The sequence below is a fragment of the Phalacrocorax aristotelis genome, chromosome 3, assembly GCF_949628215.1.
Source record: "Phalacrocorax aristotelis chromosome 3, bGulAri2.1, whole genome shotgun sequence".
NCBI lineage: Eukaryota > Metazoa > Chordata > Aves > Suliformes > Phalacrocoracidae > Phalacrocorax > Phalacrocorax aristotelis.
The window spans coordinates 100792846-100810436 of record NC_134278.1 but is presented as its reverse complement, the minus strand read 5'-3'; the positions used below and the strand labels follow the sequence as shown (position 1 = coordinate 100810436).

The following is a 17591-nucleotide window of genomic DNA, read 5'->3' as shown; positions in this document are numbered from 1 at the left end:
TGAATGACAAATGTGTAAACTGTTGGTTGCTATAAAGGGCCACAGTGTCAGGAAATGCTGGAGCCTGCTGTTCTGCTTCTGGAGGCATCCAGGAAGAATGCAAGTTGAAAGAACACTGTATAGGTTGAATAGCGTCAAGAAACATTGGAGAGGGCCATGAATACCTTTAAGCCTGTTCAGCGGAGGGATCCAGACTAAGGCAGTGAATTACTGGAGTGGTTAGCTATGCAGCCACATAGAAACCAAGTCGAGGCTGTGATCTCCCAAGGGCCCAAGATACCAGGAAAAAGCTCGAGGAAGAATGCAGATTGCCAGGGGGACTGAGGAATCCTGCATATAAACTAGGGACAACTGAAAAGCTGTGAGGTCTGTCAGGAAGCACAGGGTAAGGTCACAGCCTGAAACAACTCAGATGTCTGGTTTCACCATTTGACTAACAGAAGAAAGATGTGACCCAAGATAATCCTGCCTGCTTCTCTTTTGGAGTGCAGAACAGAATCCCTTTCAGTACGTCTTAAAGCAATGAATGCTTCCTGCTGAACAACCAATGCCATGTATGGAAAATAGCTATCTATCCTATGTCATTGTATGTGTTTAAACTGGGCCTTGGAAACCACATGAGACTAGAAGAAAATAATCTCTTTGGGACAAGGGAAACTTTTTAAGTGCTAAGTTGTGCTTAGCTCTGCGTGCTGGCACAAGGAGCCCTTTTGCCCCTCACAGCACAGTTACACAGCAGGTAGATATCACTGGTCTCTCATCATGAGTTTATAAAATACTGATAGAGAAAAACAGTACGGAAAATATGTTTTATTCATGCAAACTCTAACTCCAGAGCACCAGTCCTAAATAGAGAAATGTGACCAATGTATTTATAATTCACAGTGGCCCTGGAGCGATGCCTTGCTGAAGCCTGGGCAGAATGAGGGCCTCAGCCCCCATCTGGCAACCGTTTTTGCTGAAGAGACACTCTATTTGAAACCTGCTCCTCACTGCACATCTTCCCGGGGGAATGACGTTCGGCACCAGCACTTCAGCAGCGGATCTCTTCCCTCCCTCTAGCACAGCTCAGCCTCAGGAGAGCCATTCCGCAGCCTGTATTTGGATGGGGGGAGGAGAAGGGGGAAGAAGACAAAGAGTTATTTTTCATAAGATCTGCTGCGGAAGGCTGAAAACAGCCAGGTTTCCAACCTCTTTCCTTTGTTTGCCTTAGGTCTCTCAGTTTCTATATCAGGGTCTGGTTCAGCTTCCATTAGCGCTTCCTCATCAACATCGTTAACAATGGTTTTCTCACTGAGAGTATCACTAGGATTATACTTAGAGCCAGAATCCTCTGGCACAAAATCACTGTCTGAGTCAGAGCAGAGAAATAATTAACCCTCATGATACTTCTCTGAGGAATGAACAGAATACCTAATAAGATTTATGGGGCATCAAATTGATCCTGCCCCTAAGGAGAAAAGTGTCCATGTACTGAAGTTAGCATTGCCACCAAGGAGTGAGGAGGTTCCTGTGTCAACGCAGGAGACATCTTCACCTCACCTGTAAGTGGCTTGCATTACCCTAATTGCATTAGTTACCTTACATGTCTAAGCAGCAAACCACTGGCCTGCCACTCTGGCCCTGAATTAGAGCATGGTTTCATTACCCAAAAAATCTATCAGTGACAATGGATTCTCAGCTTCTGTGAAACTAGACAGGCTCTAGTGAGACAGGACAAGACTACCTTACTTGAAATTACCAGCATTTGACTTGCAAACAGCCTTCAAACACTCCTGATCATATTCTCAATCTATAAGACTAGATTTATGATTCAACCTACAACTCCAGGAACTGAAATAGAACTGCTGGAAAATTTTCCCCACATATGGAGAAGAGTGTTGCCCCACAAAAGAGAAATAAGCATCAAGATTTACACAAATTTGAATATTTTTGCTGTTTTCAACTCTAGAGACCAGCGTTTTCCTTCCCTCCAAAAGGTAATCAGTCACTTTAGTGGCAGACGCTCGCAAGCAAAGCTAATTAACTTTCTAGGTCCAGAAGGATCCCCTCCCAAAAGATAATATGTCTCAGTGGGGTAGGAGAAGGATAATATAGTCCTAGCTGGCTGCGAGGGATCTTGGGAGAAGTACATATCATACAGATTTCTGTCTGAAAAAAACAGTAGTCTGTGAAGATCTGGAAGCTTCAAAATCCTTTCACTTCTGCTGGGAATTTAGTTCAAAGCAGCTGCATGCAAATTTTGCATAGCAAATGCTACGCTGGCAAATCTTTCTCATGATTCTTGTTTTTAAATCAACAAGAGTAAACTATATGGAAGAGGAGCTAGCTTTAGGGCAGCCAGATTTACCCTAACTGTTTGAAAATAAAAGTGAAAACAACCCTAAGAAAAAAAAAGGATTTGAAATATGTATGAGCAGACGCACTGCCCTGCCTCATGTCTTTGTGCTGCATAAGGGGGACACAGATTGGCTGAATCCTTATAGATAGAGATCTGGTGCAGATATTCCTCAGCAAGCATGCAGCTACCATTCCTAGTTCCTCTCACTCCCAGCCAGGAGTGGGTAAGAGGCAGGGAGACAAGGAAAAAGGGTCAGCATCAAGCAGGGAATTGCCTGAAGGCCCCCTCATGTTTCTCCAGGCCCTAAAACGATGACAGCGGTATTTCCTCCTTCATTCACATCTCCTGCATATGTGTTTCTGGTATCTGTACAACCTCTAAATTTCTGCCCCATCTGAAAGAAGGGGGAACTTTGTCATTTATTCCTGAAATAGCAAGATCACTTCAACATTTGACTTACTTCATATGCATTAAAAAAATAATAAGATCAGTAAAAGTTGCTAATGGAGAGAGAAAAACACGTCAGCAAGAATGCAATTGTTAAGACACATTTCAAATCTTGTTAGTAGTTATCCCTTCAACATAAAGTCACAGCCCTGGCATGTAATTTATACAGATACTCACCCTGCCCCCACTCCTACACGCTACCTAGATCTGCTTTCATATTTTTAATGTACTCCAAATCTTATGAAAGCACTAAACTTACAGATTTGAGGTTAAAATTTCTCTGCAGACTCAAGCCAACCAAAGGGACGGGTAAATACTTACAACCTCCGTGACAAGGATCATAACAGCAGCACCATGTTGGAAGTAAGGAAGCCCTTCCCAGCACAGACCCCAGCTCTTATGTATGCTTTACATGGGCCTGTGAGCCAGATAGCTATTCAAGCTCTGTATCATACGTCTTTCATAGAAAGCTTCCATACTGTAGACATCAAAGGAATGTGTGTGCTTGCAGTTGTTTCAGGAATTGGCAGTGCAAATGCCAAGAATCCACTAATTTGACCATAATTTGGACCTCTACCTGCACCAACTCTTGACCAAGGACAAACGCTTGAGCAGGAGAGCTCGAGGAGCCTGCAGAGGCTTTAGTCTGCTATGCAGTCTTGGCAACAGCTGCTCTGCACAAAGTTTTTCTACTGTTCTAACTATGGGAAGGGGTATATGGGAAAACAGCTGCACCGCTGTGGCTCCCCAAGTTCTGCCCAACAGAACTTAGGCAGCTGAGCTGCCCAACATGCCTGTGTATGTGTACAGCACAGGGCAGTGGCTGGCGTCCCCTCCTGCTTGCAGCTGAGGGGATGGGAGAAGTCGCTGATTCAGGTTCGCTCCCCCTGCTCAGCCCGTCCTACTTCTTCTTGTGGAAATTACCACTTCTTCAGATCTGCCTGCACCCCCTAACCTACTTTGGTCAACCTGAGACAGTCTTAGCTTAAATGGATTAAGTAGGAGGTTTTTGCTAACCCAGTTTGATTGAAGTGGGTTAAGGGGCACTCACAAAAGCATCTCTGCAAACACGTCATGAAAGAGTATTAATTCCTGGGAAAAGTCAGTGACAAGTGGCTGGGACTACCAGCCACTTTTACTGACCCAGCTAAATCAAGAGCCCACTCGAATAACGCCGCACAACTTTAGGGACAGACACGTATTTACTCTGCAAACAGCAAAAGTTACTGTTTCCCACCACCTGCATGTTGCTGCTCTCACAAGAGGACAGGGGGAAGGGAAAGCGTGTCACTCACTTCAGCAAGAAGTCATCAGGGTTCACCTGCCAGGGAGGTTTGAGCTTTAGCAGACTAGGAAATGCTCATGTCTTCCTTCCTGCAAGCTGAACTGAGGAAGAGGTAATTTCCATCTGATCTGGGCTGAGACATGTAATTTAGAATTAGAAGTCAACTCAGTCAAAAGTACGAAAAGCCCTTCTGCCCCAGAGGCAGTTACATGGCTCCAGAGGACTTGGGAAGGTATTGCTATAAGCATCTCATCTCACTTGCCTGTTCTGCCATCAGTCATGGCAGCGTGAATAACACAGGTAAACCAGCCTTAAGTCATGCCTATCAAATAAAAAGCTTTTCTATATAAAGATTAATGTAAGAAATCAATGTACTTCCAGTGTGTGTCAGCAGATGATCTAACCCTGTCTTAAGCATGCTCAGAAACTTCACGTAATGATGATACAAAATCTATGAGCAGTTAATGCTAAGTGTCTGTCTGCTTCCAGTGTGCTTCAAATGCCGGTTCGTGAGCTGGCTACCAGATGTGTTCTTCTTTTCCCCGAAGGCCATCATGAGGACTGCTATTTCATTCTCAAATCTCAACAGCCGATGATGTGACAGCATAGAATCTGCTCCCTAACATATGTCTCTTGCATGACAGCATATTAATTTGAGTATGTTATCATGCTGAAGGGACTAACTGACCACTTAACAAGAAGGGATGCATCCTTCTAGCTATCAAAAGCAAACAGCTTAACAAGAACACTGTCAGAACAGCATCCAAAAATGAAAGGGCAGTTTTTGTTAAGGCCAGGCTGGCAATGCAGCCATGTGTAGGGACAGGTCTCTTGCTAGTGTAACAGCTATTGACATGCACGTATATAAACTCCCTAACGTACAGTAAGGTCAGATTAGACCATATTAAATGACAAGGTTTTTTTTTCTAGTGGTTAAAGCAACCTAGGATACAATGCTGCCTTGGGGAAGGCTATGGCTAAAATGTACAGTAGTGTGGAACATGGTGTGCCCACAGTTGCAGGCTCCCCAGTGGCCCCAGTCAGGACATGTTTGGAGTGTGTTTCCTTTCACAGGAGCAAGGGCACCAGGGAAAAGGAGGGAGGAGACTAACAGGCAGCCAGGTCTCATCCTGACTAGAAGTTGTGACTTAGCTGGGACAGGCGCCGGGACAGAACCCCAAATCCTGCTATCTGCATACAGCCTTAATTGTCATGAACTGTATTTTAACAATCAAGTCACACCAATATTTAATCACCCTGTTAGGACAGTATGAGTCTGAATCACTCAATAAATTGCTTGTATGCAAAAGAAACAGAAAATTAGCATTGCTGTAAGTATATATGGCTCAGCCTGGCAAAAACCATAGAAAGGAGCAGTACATTTTGTGCTCCTTCAGGAGCTGTGGAATGAAAACCTGTGGCTCGGTTTGGCAAGTTATAACCCATCCAGGAGCACAAACTGCTTCTGACTGCAGACTCAGGTCTCATGGGTACTGGGATTCAGAAGCCAGTGAGATGTTGAAGACCTCAGATCTTACTGCACTCAAGATCTATCTGCATCCTTATGCACATAAATGCTCTTTAAAAAAAAATAACTCTGTGTAATTAAAGTTTGCATCAGTACAAATCCCAAGCTGTTTTAGACCATACACACACAAGAATGGAATGTATAATCACCATGCCCATACCTTCTCCTGAACTTCACTGAGGGCTGGGTTGAAGATATTTTGAAAGAAGTGACTATTTCTCCTTCTTTAAGTATTAAGCATTCCTGGCAGCAGTAACTGCCTTGTAACTAACTCCTCATTAGCACTCTTTTAGACCTGTATAACTGCGCTGACTTTATGTTGCTCCTGGTCCAAGAACAGGATTATCATCTCAGCACCAAAGTCTGCTCTTAATTAAATTGTTACAGATACCAAAAAAAAATATCCACTGAAATAAATAGAAAGACTCTGGATTTACAGCAGCATAACTGAGATCAGAGTTTGTCCTATTGTTTCCCACCAAATCCGTAATTTAGCATGATAATGCATAGTGGTCTGGACAAAGCTTCTTTTAGCTGGAAAGACCAGCTTGTTTTACCCACCGGTAGTATGTCATGGTGGCAGATAACTATTTTAATGCATTTAATACTCTTATTTGAATTCCTTATCCAGGAAAGAAAAATACATTTGCAAATAAGAATATGGCACCTGCTTTAGATTGAATAAAAGCATTAATGAGAAGAACAGGAAACCAAATACCTAACCTTGAGTGATGCTGAGCAGCTGCAACTTCCATGAACTTTGTAGGAGTTGCAAGAACTCAAGATCCCTGAGGATGATATTTTAAGATTTAATGCAAGGTCTTTTTCTACTGCTTTCTTTCAATTTGTCTTTATGCAAAGGAAGACACTAGATAAAAAACTAAAGAAATTACCATGTGGAATCCAGGTGCCTGAACATAACTATACGAAGCAGAACTTGCAGTGGTAATGCATGTAGAAGCTTGATCAAAGAGAGATCATTAATCATGTACATACAGGTTGGATGAGGGGGAAAGGCCTGAGGAAAAACCGCATGAAAAATCTTCATCAGACAAGTACTTACATTATTGCTTCATAGCTTTTTATGGCCTTAAATCCAAGCTAAAAAAGACCTTATCTAAGGTGGTCTAGGGAATATAGCAAGGATATACAAGGACAGACTAAGGAAAGGGTAAATAAGGTTTTATAGCATTCCGGATTGGACTTACAAGTGATGGAATGGCCCTTCAGACTGCTGGAATGATTTCTTGCATGGAAAAAAGCAGGAACCCAAGAAAAGAAAGCAAGATAAGTATGTATGTTTTAGCAGAATTCTTACTAACTACTAAATTATTATTGGCTGGGTACCAAACACTCTGCACAGTGATAAACAACTGTTCATTTTATTTCACTAAACAAAAAGCCCATTGAAAGACTTCTACTATTACTGCAGTCACTGGAACTCACTTGAAAAATACTGTTTTGGACATACATCAAATACAGCTTACAGCTGAATAACTGCAGTGGTCTAAGTTACTTTTCAAACATGTCAAGAAAATGTTCTGTTCTCCACACAAGAGGAGAACAACAGAGCGAAGCAGCACACTATCTAGAGGTATCAGACATTCCCTGAGGCTCAGAAATAGCCTCTCTTTTTAATTGCTGAGATTTCAGCAACTGGCCATGCTTTCAGGGGAGCCGGGGGCAGGGGGTGGTTTCACATACACCCCCTCATTTTTGGTGGCAAGCCAGCAAAAACAGTAGGAATTCCCATATCCCATCTCACCACCAAAAAAGGTATGTTTTCAACAGCTGTGTCAGCACAACAGTACGTAAGGCCACACAGTAAACTGGAAAATTAACATCTTGGTTAAAAAAATGCGTTACTAAAAACAGTGCTGCTTTTAATCCAAGCATAGGTTTGAACCCTGGCACAGAGTTACAAACAGCCGTGGCAGCACAACTGTGGGGCCATAGGTGGTGGTGGTAGCAAGGAAGAGGAAATCCTTCAGATCGACAGCCAGGAACAGGCTATGTGGAATTGTGTATCAGGCGGTAGATAACTGACATTGTGACACATCACAATTTTTTCAGAGGTAAGAACAATTATGAAATCCCTCTCTCTGTTCCTTGTCCTGGCTACTGCAGTTTGTTACCTTCAAAGTTGTGCAAATATAGCAGATTTAGAAGCTATATGCTAAACTGGACCACAGAAATCATCTGGTTAAGGAAAAATAAATACCAAAATGGATTTGTTTTCTAATCTTGCTCTGATGATTAGCTTAACTGAAGAAACTGTGTATTACAGCACTAATGACTGGCCATTGGCAAGCTCTTAAGTCTTGTGTCAAAGAATACATAAAAGACCCTGAACATTTGAGTCAAAATGAAAATCCTCTGAAAAGCAACCCTAAGGTGCTTCTGAAGGGACAGCCCGAAACTGGGATTTCTCCTTCAGAAATAAAATATCCATGTCCCAACTGAAAACCTGGACCCAATTTTGGTGAGCAATGGTTCTGTGAAATGTTATGCATGTTACAGGGTTTGCACTCCCCACACCTTTCATTTTCATGTAGTTACATCCCTTATGTGTCTGTAAAACACTACCAAAAGCAATTCCTACTCCGTTGTTATATATGGCTACCCAAAACCTAAGACAGTGGAGAAGCACTACCTCCGGTTTAGGTTCTGTGTTCAGGATAATTGCTTTAGGCTCTGTCAGTACGTCCATCACCTTTAATCAGGGTTGTGATAATTAGCCCTGCTGAAAGACAGCTCTCACATTTCTGAAGCTGGGTTCTCAGACACAGCAGCATCTAAACTCTGTGAGCGGTTCTGCAAAGAAAAAAAAAGAAGTCTTAAGTCTTTCCACTATTCATAGCCTCCACTCATTGGTGCAAAGCCCTTTAAGAGAATTGTTTAGACCACATAACACCCACAAGTTGCAATTTATTAAAGAATGGCAGTTTAATCACTGCAGACTTTTTCAGAGTTGATCCCCACAGTAACAACTATTTTCTATTTTCATGACTCAGCGGAATTCATTCTAGTTTTTCTCCCCTTACCTCCCATCCACCCTTTTATTTCTATGCCATGTTTCTTCATTCTCCCTTGCACCTATTGTGCCTTTTGTGGTCAAAAAAACCTACAGTTAGTATTTCCCCATGTCACTAGTGGAGACTGGAACAGCCTGCATAATTTGTCCCCTCACATGCAGATCTGCCCTGAACTCTCCAGTTTATTTGTTTGGCCACAATGTTGAGGTTTGCTCAGTTCGGTAAAATGAACTTGAAGTTGTGAGTCATTATCAGGAGCTTCTGAGTTTTCAGTGCATCCCCATGAAACAGAGGACTGCGATTTTTACATGTTTCTTATAATCGCAGCAGTTACACAAGCCATAGTAACAGTCAGAGCTTAGCGCTGTGGCTGGCTACAATCTTTGTGCAATTAAGGAAAAAATCACAGGTTACTAAAGGAATGGGGTTTTAAAGCATAACAGGAGGCATCGCAGATCTTTTTTCCTAGCTCATGTAACTTTTGACATAATATCTAGTCAGTTTTATTTAAACGCTTTACACACACACATATACATGTATATTTGAAAAGCAGGGTTCCCCAAGATCTTTGTAATTTCTTAACTTTCAGTCGCTTTCTGAAGCCAGCAGTGTTGCTTCCAGCACCGCGCTGGGCCTCAGCACCCCTCTGAAACAACTGCGGCTGCCCCGGCGGCCCCGAGATGCCAGCGAGCTGCTCAGAAACATCCTTTTTGTTCAACACGGAGCCACCCTTCAGCTTAACAAAGGCCCTTCCAGCCTGGGAAAACCTGGGCTAGGCGCAGCTGGAGAAGCCGGCCGAGGTAACACAGGCTCGTCGCCCACTCGCCCACCTGGCTTGGGCTTGGGCTGGCCTTTGTCCCTGGCCTCTCCTCCCGCTGGGCTCTCCTGCCCGGGCCGGGCCAGGCAGGGCCCCGAACCCCCCCGAACCCCTCCGTGGGCCGCAGGCGGCGGGTACCTGGCCCGGCAGAGCCCCGCAGGTGACGCCCCCGCGGAGACCCAGGCAGGCCCCCCCGCCGCTCCGCCAGCCACGGGTCTCGAACCCGTGTTCCACGTCCGGCGGACGGCCACCCCCAGCAGGAGCCCTCACCTCCGCGGCGAGCGGGGCGGGGCCTGCCTTCATCCCTCCGTTATCCCGCCGCGCCTGAAGGGGTCGCTGTGGCGGGGATGGAACTTCCGAGTCATGCGCTTGGCGATTGGGCGACCATTTCCTGCCGGCCAATGGGAGGCGCCGGTTTGCGGTGACAGGGCGCCCGCCTTCGGCGCCATCTTGTCGCCGGCGGGGACACCAGAACGCCGCGCTCTGCCGGCCCCGCCATGCCGCACTACCAGGCCTGGGAGGAGTTCACACGCGCCGCTGAGAAGCTCTACCTCGCCGACCCCATGAAGGTGGGGTGGGGCCCGGGGCCCCGAGACAGGGCGGGCGGGCGGGCCGGCCGGCCTGCCGTCCTCCGCCGCCCGCTGTGTGCCGCGGGGAGGTGCGGTCCTGGGGTGAGGCGGTGGGCGCCGGCGGGGCTGGTTTGGTGGCTCCGGTGCTCTCGTTTCGTATCTCCGGAGCCCCTCGTCGGGCCGTGGAGGTGGCCGGTGTGGCCTAGCCCGGGAGAATGCGTGTCCGAGCGCGCTCCGGAGCTCCCTGAAGCAGGAGCGAGGAGGGGGGTCACGGGCCGGTGCCGCACCGGACCTTCTCCCGCGAAACTGGAGGAAGTTAGCACTGAGTGGACCCAAAACGTGCGGGGACGGTGTTCGGGTGTTATCAGCGGTGTGTGTGAACGCCGAGAATCCGACCTCAGAGACGCTGTGCTTATTTGCAGTGTACCTGTGTGTTGGAAACCGAGATTAAAGGAGTTCTGTAGAATGAAAAGTGGGTTGAGAGTTGACTTCTTTAATGAGTTTCCAACATATAATACTATATAATTTCTGTTTGTCTTCCTAAATTATTAAAAGTTATTCGTTACTCTCACATCATATTGTTGCCAGCAGCGTCACTTCAGATTGGAAGGTGTTAGCTTCCTGAAGAATGTTGCTGTAGGAGTTAACTTCTTGGTATATGACTGTTTTTTATTTCTGGTAACTTTTTCAGGAGTATGGTTTGTGCAAACATTAAAAGCAACTTTAGTCTTTAGAATTAGCACCGTGTTTTAGCTAAGAAGTAGCACAAAAGGTAATGTGGAACTCGTATGCCTAAGATAACTTCTGTAAAAAAGGCCTAGTTTTCCTCACCAGAAATAGAAGACACAGGGAAACCTTCAGAAGTAGTGTTTAACATCTGTCTTTAGCTAGCATGGTTGACCACTTAATATGCACTTGCCACCTGTCTACTGATAATAAAATAAATTGTTCTGTTCTGCCTTCTTATGCTCTGTAATATACAGTTAAATGAAAGCACTTGGGAGGGATGCCACTGCAGTCAGGAGTTGCTCTGCCCCTTTTCTTAAGGGACGTCCAAAGACAAACTTTTCCTGTCCATGGCAATAAACTTGTCTGTTTACAAAGGAGTTCATATAGGCCCCAGGATCACAACACAAGTACTCTCCTTTTAATTTGCTGGAGAACTAGCCTGAGAAGATGTTTTATGTAATTGGGCCTGTCAGGGAAACTGAAGGAATAACAAGAATTGTGGGAGATGGGTGTGCATTCTTCACGGGCTGATGAGGCTGGGCAGTGAGTACTCTTGCCTTTTGCAGGTGCAAGTTATCTATCTAGTCTGTGCCTGCTGCCTCTGGCAGCCACTCTTGTGCTTTAGGGCCTGCTCAGTCAAGAGATGTACTGCTGCACAGCTGTTGTTGGGGGAGGATGACAGTTTGTTAAATAAGAAGGGTAGATCTGAGGAGATCTGTCTCGGAGCAGGAATTTCAAAAGATATTGTGTATCAAGGAGACTGTGACCATTAGCACTGGTCGCTCTGTAAGACAAAGACCTGTTTGTAGTGTGAGTTTAGAATGTTCTCAAAAGGGTGCTTTGCTTTTTTTTTTCTAGTTACTGATGCTAGCTGAGACTAGAAACAATACATACCAAGTCTGTGTGGCCAGCTCTGCAGTTCAGGAGGAAGCATTTAATGCTCACTCAGTTCCTGAGGATGTTGATTTTTATTACTGTGGTTTTGAGAATTTTGGTGATTTGAGAGTCCAGAAGGAGTGCAGACAGGGTGAAACTTAGGGCAGGTGTCAACAGTAGTAACTGTTTTAGTGAGAAGTTGAATACTTGTTTTCAGACTTCAAATTTAGCCTTACTGAGTCTTGAAAGCAATTTCATCTGCAAGAACTCTCTTCAGTCTTCTGATTTTAGTTACTCTAAAAGTGTTATTCCTGTACCATGCCTTTCTATTTGCAAAATGTCAGAACACCTCAAATCTGTCTGTAGGCTGCAGCGCAGCTATTGAATTAAGTGTAGTGACTGGAAAGACAACTCTTAAAGGTAATAGTTTAGGTACTGTAGAAGAGAAAGCAGTAATGCTGAGCTTACCTCACTCAGTTAATAGCTTTCAAGTCTTCATGTAGGATGACTACTTTGTGTTTCAAGTCTATAAACACAAGTTTCCATTTAGTTTTTCTGAAGTGTGATACCTGGCGGGGGTTGTCTTATATTGATATGGCTCTCATAGTTTATCTTACCTGTAACTGAGGTCCCTGCAACCATCGTTGCTGTACCTATAGTGGGTTTGAACATACCCAATGTTAAGCTTGCTGATGCTACTATAACAGCAGTTTAATGTGTCAGGCAGGGAAACGGGGTGGTTCAACTTCCAAACCGTCCTGGCTGTAGGATTAATGACCAGCAGACCTGATGACAGCCACAGAGGTGGTGAAAATGTGAAGCAATGCATAATTCTAATAGAAGACAGTCTGAATTTGGGCAGATTTCTCTCAGATATGTTTTGAGAATTGTTAGATGCAGGTGCTAATTCATAAAATGTTTGTCATTTCAGGTGCGGGTGGTTCTCAAATATCGACATTGCGATGGGAACCTCTGTATCAAAGTAACGGATGATGTAGCTGTAAGTACAGAATATATTCCCCTTTCAGGGCTGATTGTACCTCTCACAGACTTGCATTTTGCTGTCAGTCAGCTTGTGGGCTCTTAGCTGTTTCCTTGAGAGCACCTGACAGTTCCCTGAAAACTCGTTGTGCCCGGCCTTCCGTAGTCACTGTGTCTGTAACAGACATTAACCTGTGGTTCAACTCTGCACAGTCTGTGAAAAGTTCTAACACCTCAGTGTTCTTTATGGGTGCCAACATAATTATTTTGGGATTCTATGAAAACGAGGACAAGCACTGCAAAAATTTTGGACCCTCCCTCTATAAGAAAATGCTTCATGGAACTACATTGGTAGCTTCTGAAGTATTTCAGGAGCATCTCTACACGGATGTGTTTAGTAATGTGAGTGTGGTCCTTCTAATTTGTTCAGAGTGGTGACACTTCCAACCATAGCTTAGGCTCCCTGTTTGTGATTGTGAGGGTGTGGAGTGCTGTCAGACTGAATGACAAGACTTGCTTGCAGTTTAGAGATCCCACCTTCTGAAATACTGTTGTGCTGTTGGTTATGCATTCAGTAAAAACTGGTATATGCGAGATGGAATTCTGCGGTGCCCTTCCAAGGGCTGGATGGGCAATGGGCAAGGAGGTGGAGCAGCTACGCTGTTTGCCCTTGTCCTAAATAGCCTGGGAGGATGCTTAGAAGTGTGTGGGGGGCTAGGGTGCAGGATGGTGGGCAGCAGGTAGAAATGGTCAGCATGCATCAGTGTACACATGCTGCTGTGCGACAGGTTCTTGGTGCTGGTGATGTTACAGCCAAGTTGTTGTTGGTCTGCAGTCCAGAGTAAGAAGCAGTAGTCTGCCTTTCTCTTCAGATTTGGAAAAATAACATCTCTTCTTTCCAGTAAATCTAGTCTGGCATGGGTATTTCCAGTACCTGGGAGAGATGTGAACTCCACTAATGACACTCCTTGATAGGATAAGAGAGCTTAGTATGGGCGAGATGTTGAGTGTGGGGGACTGAAGAGCAGTGAGACTAAAATCTTCCGTGGGGGAAGGCTGGAGTCAGGTGATGCGTGAACTTGGACTGCTTTCAGTTATAGGCCTTCTTACCTGCTTCCAGTCACAGGAAGCTTTACACTGTGGGGGGCAGGGGGTTGGTTTGGTTTTGTGGGTGTTTGGGGTTTTGGTTCGGTTTGGGTGTTTTGTTTTGTTTTTCGCTAAAGGTGGGAAGTTTTTCTTGCTGCTTAACTCTGTAGAACTAATATAGCTGAAGGAAAAAATAAACTGTTTTTCCTACTGCTTGTGTCTCAATTAAAATAGGAATTTAATGCTGGCAAAAGTTGCTGTGCTGACAGCACTGAAGAATGGAGCGTTCTGGTTTTTTCATTGTTAAATCATCCTGGGCAGCCATACAGGTCGTGCTGTACAGGTGTAAGGAATTACTTAGTCTGCAAAAAAACTAAGCAGTCTTTGCGTGATAAATCACTGGCATATTACTCTTGTTTCTTTTGCATTTACAGGCTTGTCACATGAAGGAGTTCCTTTTGATCTTAATCAGATGTTATGTTCCTTATTTAGTACTGTCTTAGAAACAGATTTTGCTTGGGGGAGGGGATCCTCTTCAGTGGGAAATACTAAACTGATTTTATGTCGCTGGCATCGTAACATTAAGGACTGTGAAAGGCAAAATAAATATGCATTCAGAATATGGAGAATAGGAAAGTAATTTCAGGTTTAAAATCTGCTTCTATGTTTAGACCACACAAACAAGGGTATCTTTAAAGACAGCTTTAAAACCCAAGCTTTAGCGCCTCCTTTTTGAGAGAGGAGAAACTAGGATAGATCATGAACTTCCCTGTTCTCAAATGGAAGGCATGAGCTTTTCAGGGAAACTTAAATGTAAACACAGATGTGTGTGTATTTTAAAACAGGGTAGGTATGTGTTGGGGCTGCTTCAGGGTAACAACGTGCCACAAATGAACGCTTAAGTATTGACCTTGTTTTGTGTGTTCCAAGCACAAATTTGTTGCAACTGTAAACAGGATAAAAACAGTTCAGTGAAATCTGATATTAAGCAACTTTCTCTTACAGTGTTTGCTGTATAGAACAGACCAGGCGCAAGACGTAAAGAAGATCGAGAAATTCCACAGTCAGCTAATGCGACTCATGGTGGCTAAGGAATCCCGCAGTGCTGCCATGGAAACAGACTGAATTGCTGAAAATAAAATGAGTGCTCCGGTCATATTTCACTGGAAGAAAATATCTCTTGGATTTGAACGAGTACTGGGACAGGAGATGCTTTTATGTACCGAAGTGGACTGCTGACAAATCTGAAGCATTTCCACTACCCCCCTCCAGACTCTACCTTGGAAAACTAGGAAAATAAATGCTTTCAGTTGAAAGCTTGTATTTATTTTTGGGAATCAAACAAGAAACTATTCTTACACATTGGGTATGCTAAGAAGACAAGTAAATAATTTTAAATCTACAGTACTTTAGTCTGAGTTTGACAGGCCACAAGCATATTTCTGGAAAGTTACTATAAAATGTCATATGGATTTCCTTGTGTTCATACCTTATGCTGGTGTATTCTCACAGTGAGAAGGTTTATTAACCTAATACTGTAGCATGATGACTGGATCTAATAAATATTTACATAAACAATATACATTAGTGGGGTTTAGAAGAACGGATGCTTTCCAAACTGAAATCTTAAAATTGCCAATTTGTGTTAGCACTGTCACTAGCAAGGATTTAGCTGTTAGTATTGATCTGGGTCATAAGCTGTGATGCAATTTGTAGAACTGTTATATTGGCTAAATAATTAAACATCTGTATTTTAAAACTTAAAGTAAAACTTTGCTTAAGTATGGCTAGATTGATGAGGAGCTAGGAGTTTCTTTTCTGCTTATGCAGATATTGCTAATAAAAAATGTATGTGTTTTTTTCTCAGTACTTGAACTGTTTTATACTAGTGGGGAGGACCTTTTCCCATCTTTGCTTCAGGCAAAGTTGAAGTATATCAGCATGACAAATTCTAGAAGCTCTTGCCTATTATGTTAATAGAAACATGCAACCAAACACTGTCCAGACTCCTTATTTTAGCAGCTTCCTAACTGGGCATTTTCAAATGTTACATGTGGTAGATGGATGTCAGCCAACTGAATAAATGGATGAAAACCAGCTTAATAAATATTTAAAGACCACTCTCAGAAATAGACTAATGCTCCTGTGGCTTAGACTTGTTTCTCATTGTTACCTCTAGTAGGGTGATGGAAGCCTTCTTTGTCTGTTGTAGAGGCTCTTTGCTTGAAAATCCAGTAGCTGAAGTTGATACTTGCTTTGACTAGATATTGCATACTTAAAATCAGATGGATTTTTTAAATGTAATTGTGCTATTGGTGTAACTAGGCTTTTCTAGAACTAATGTTTTGGGTTAAACCAAGCCACAGAAGTAAAGCAGAGCCATACAAAGACTGGTCTGTAGTAGCACTTCATATATAACAGAACTATCCACCTAAGTAGTTACCTGCTGTCACTTACATAAAAATAATTGAGCTACTTGGAAGCAGTGGAGTTCCTATGTTTGCCAAGGACTCAGAAAAAAACCCAGGCTTGAATATTGCATTAGAGTACCCTTCCAGCTGAATATATGATATTACATGTTGTTGGAAAATACTGCAGTGCTAAATTCCCAGTGGCTGCTTAGATTCCATTCTACAGGAGTGACTGGTACATAGGTAATGTTTTTCTTTTTGTATTGGCTTTTGAAATACAAATAAATCCAGCAAGAAGGCTAATAGTTCATAGTTCATAGTTTGTTCGTAGTTAAACTTTAATAAGATACTGTAATGCTGAAAATTTTCCTTGCTGCTCCAAATTATCTTAATATTTGCAATGTAGTGTATTAAGTAGCTAAACCAGTTTTGTCTAAAACACTGTTCTGCAGTATGAACGGTTGCTACACAAAGTCATATGAACAAATAGTTAAATTGGCAGGTGAAAAGGCTGCAGCTATTTTAGTGTGATTTTTGGACATCTGTTACAAATTGGTTTGGCACACAGATGTCTTCTGTGAGCTGAGGTACTGAAAGGCTTGAGTGGTATTTGCCAAAGGATGGAGGATAAAAGTAAGAGAGAAGACTAGGCAGGCTTGGTGTACCAAGCGGCTGAAAGGCTGATGCGCTGAACCTATATACTTGAGTTGGTTTTAGAGGGGGCAATTACAGTACTGTATATTAGAGCAGCACTTGTCAAGGAAAAGTGTCGGGGGAATGGATTTCTAGTTTTCTAAATTCAGGTATTATTTCTGTAAAACCATAAGGAAATACTAATGCTACTTTCGTAAGAGTGTGTGTTGTTAAGCTCCATATGCTGACAGGAAAACTATGGTGGTTTTGTGCAGTCATAATACGCAAGAATGCTGATAAAGCTACTGCTTAAAGGAAAAAAAAAAAAGCTTTTTGGAAACTTCTTTAGAAAAAGACAGGTGCTTCTTGACTTTATCCTGGAATTTTTGGCAACTTCAATACAGTGTTCATGGGGTGATAGAAAAGCTGTGAACTCAAAGCTCTGTATATTCTTGCTTATGCTCTTGTTGAGAGCGTGCATGTGTGCATATGTACGCTCGTCACCTCCCTAATAAACTTCAAGTGAGTGAGTCCATCATATTGCCAACGATTCAAATGTGTCCGCTGGTACGTGATAAAACAACAGCTTAATATGGCTGTTGCGCCAAAGGGGTGATGGAACGCATTGCATGTGGAGCGCTGAATTTGGCAGCCCGGCACCTCGCAAATGCTTCTGATCGCCAGCGAGGAGTTTATGCCAATGACAGGCAGTAAATGGGCAGCTCAGGAGCAGGATGGCAGCCTGTGTGGTTACAGACAGGTAACCTTTGCAGGAGAAGTGGAACGGTTAAAAAAAAAACAGGACATTTTCCCTTGCTATAGCTAATTTTGTTGCTGTGAGTTAGCTTCAGCA

At 43.4% G+C, this 17591-nt stretch overlaps 1 protein-coding gene and 1 long non-coding RNA gene across 4 annotated transcripts; one reads left to right on the top strand and one right to left on the bottom strand.

Annotated features, from left to right (window-relative positions):
* Positions 1–795: 795 nt before the first annotated feature.
* On the bottom strand, positions 796–9899 carry LOC142055178 (uncharacterized). 3 transcript variants are annotated; one of them, XR_012659833.1, is made up of 3 exons: positions 9724–9899; positions 8255–8415; positions 796–1095 (listed from the first exon to the last, which is right to left on the bottom strand). It is a non-coding gene; the product is annotated as an uncharacterized LOC142055178 (long non-coding RNA). The 3 variants fall into 3 exon arrangements; XR_012659834.1 differs by having other exon boundaries at positions 8315–8415; XR_012659835.1 differs by lacking the exon at positions 796–1095 and adding an exon at positions 6500–6619.
* On the top strand, positions 9842–15560 carry SRP9 (signal recognition particle 9). Its single transcript, XM_075088756.1, has 3 exons — positions 9842–10022; positions 12559–12627; positions 14700–15560. The coding sequence occupies exons 1-3, from the start codon at positions 9951–9953 to the stop codon at positions 14817–14819; spliced, it is 261 nt and encodes an 86-aa protein (XP_074944857.1). The 5' UTR covers positions 9842–9950; the 3' UTR covers positions 14820–15560.
* The last annotated feature ends 2031 nt before the right edge of the window (positions 15561–17591 follow it).

Excerpts from the sequence above, each read along its gene's own strand:
- SRP9 (XM_075088756.1), top strand. The coding sequence starts at position 9,951 with ATGCCGCACTACCAGGCCTGGGAGGAGTTCACACGCGCCGCTGAGAAG. Across the intron at positions 10,023-12,558 it reads ACCTCGCCGACCCCATGAAG|GTGCGGGTGGTTCTCAAATA; the intron begins GTGGGGTGGGGC and ends TTGTCATTTCAG. Across the intron at positions 12,628-14,699 it reads AAGTAACGGATGATGTAGCT|TGTTTGCTGTATAGAACAGA; the intron begins GTAAGTACAGAA and ends TTTCTCTTACAG.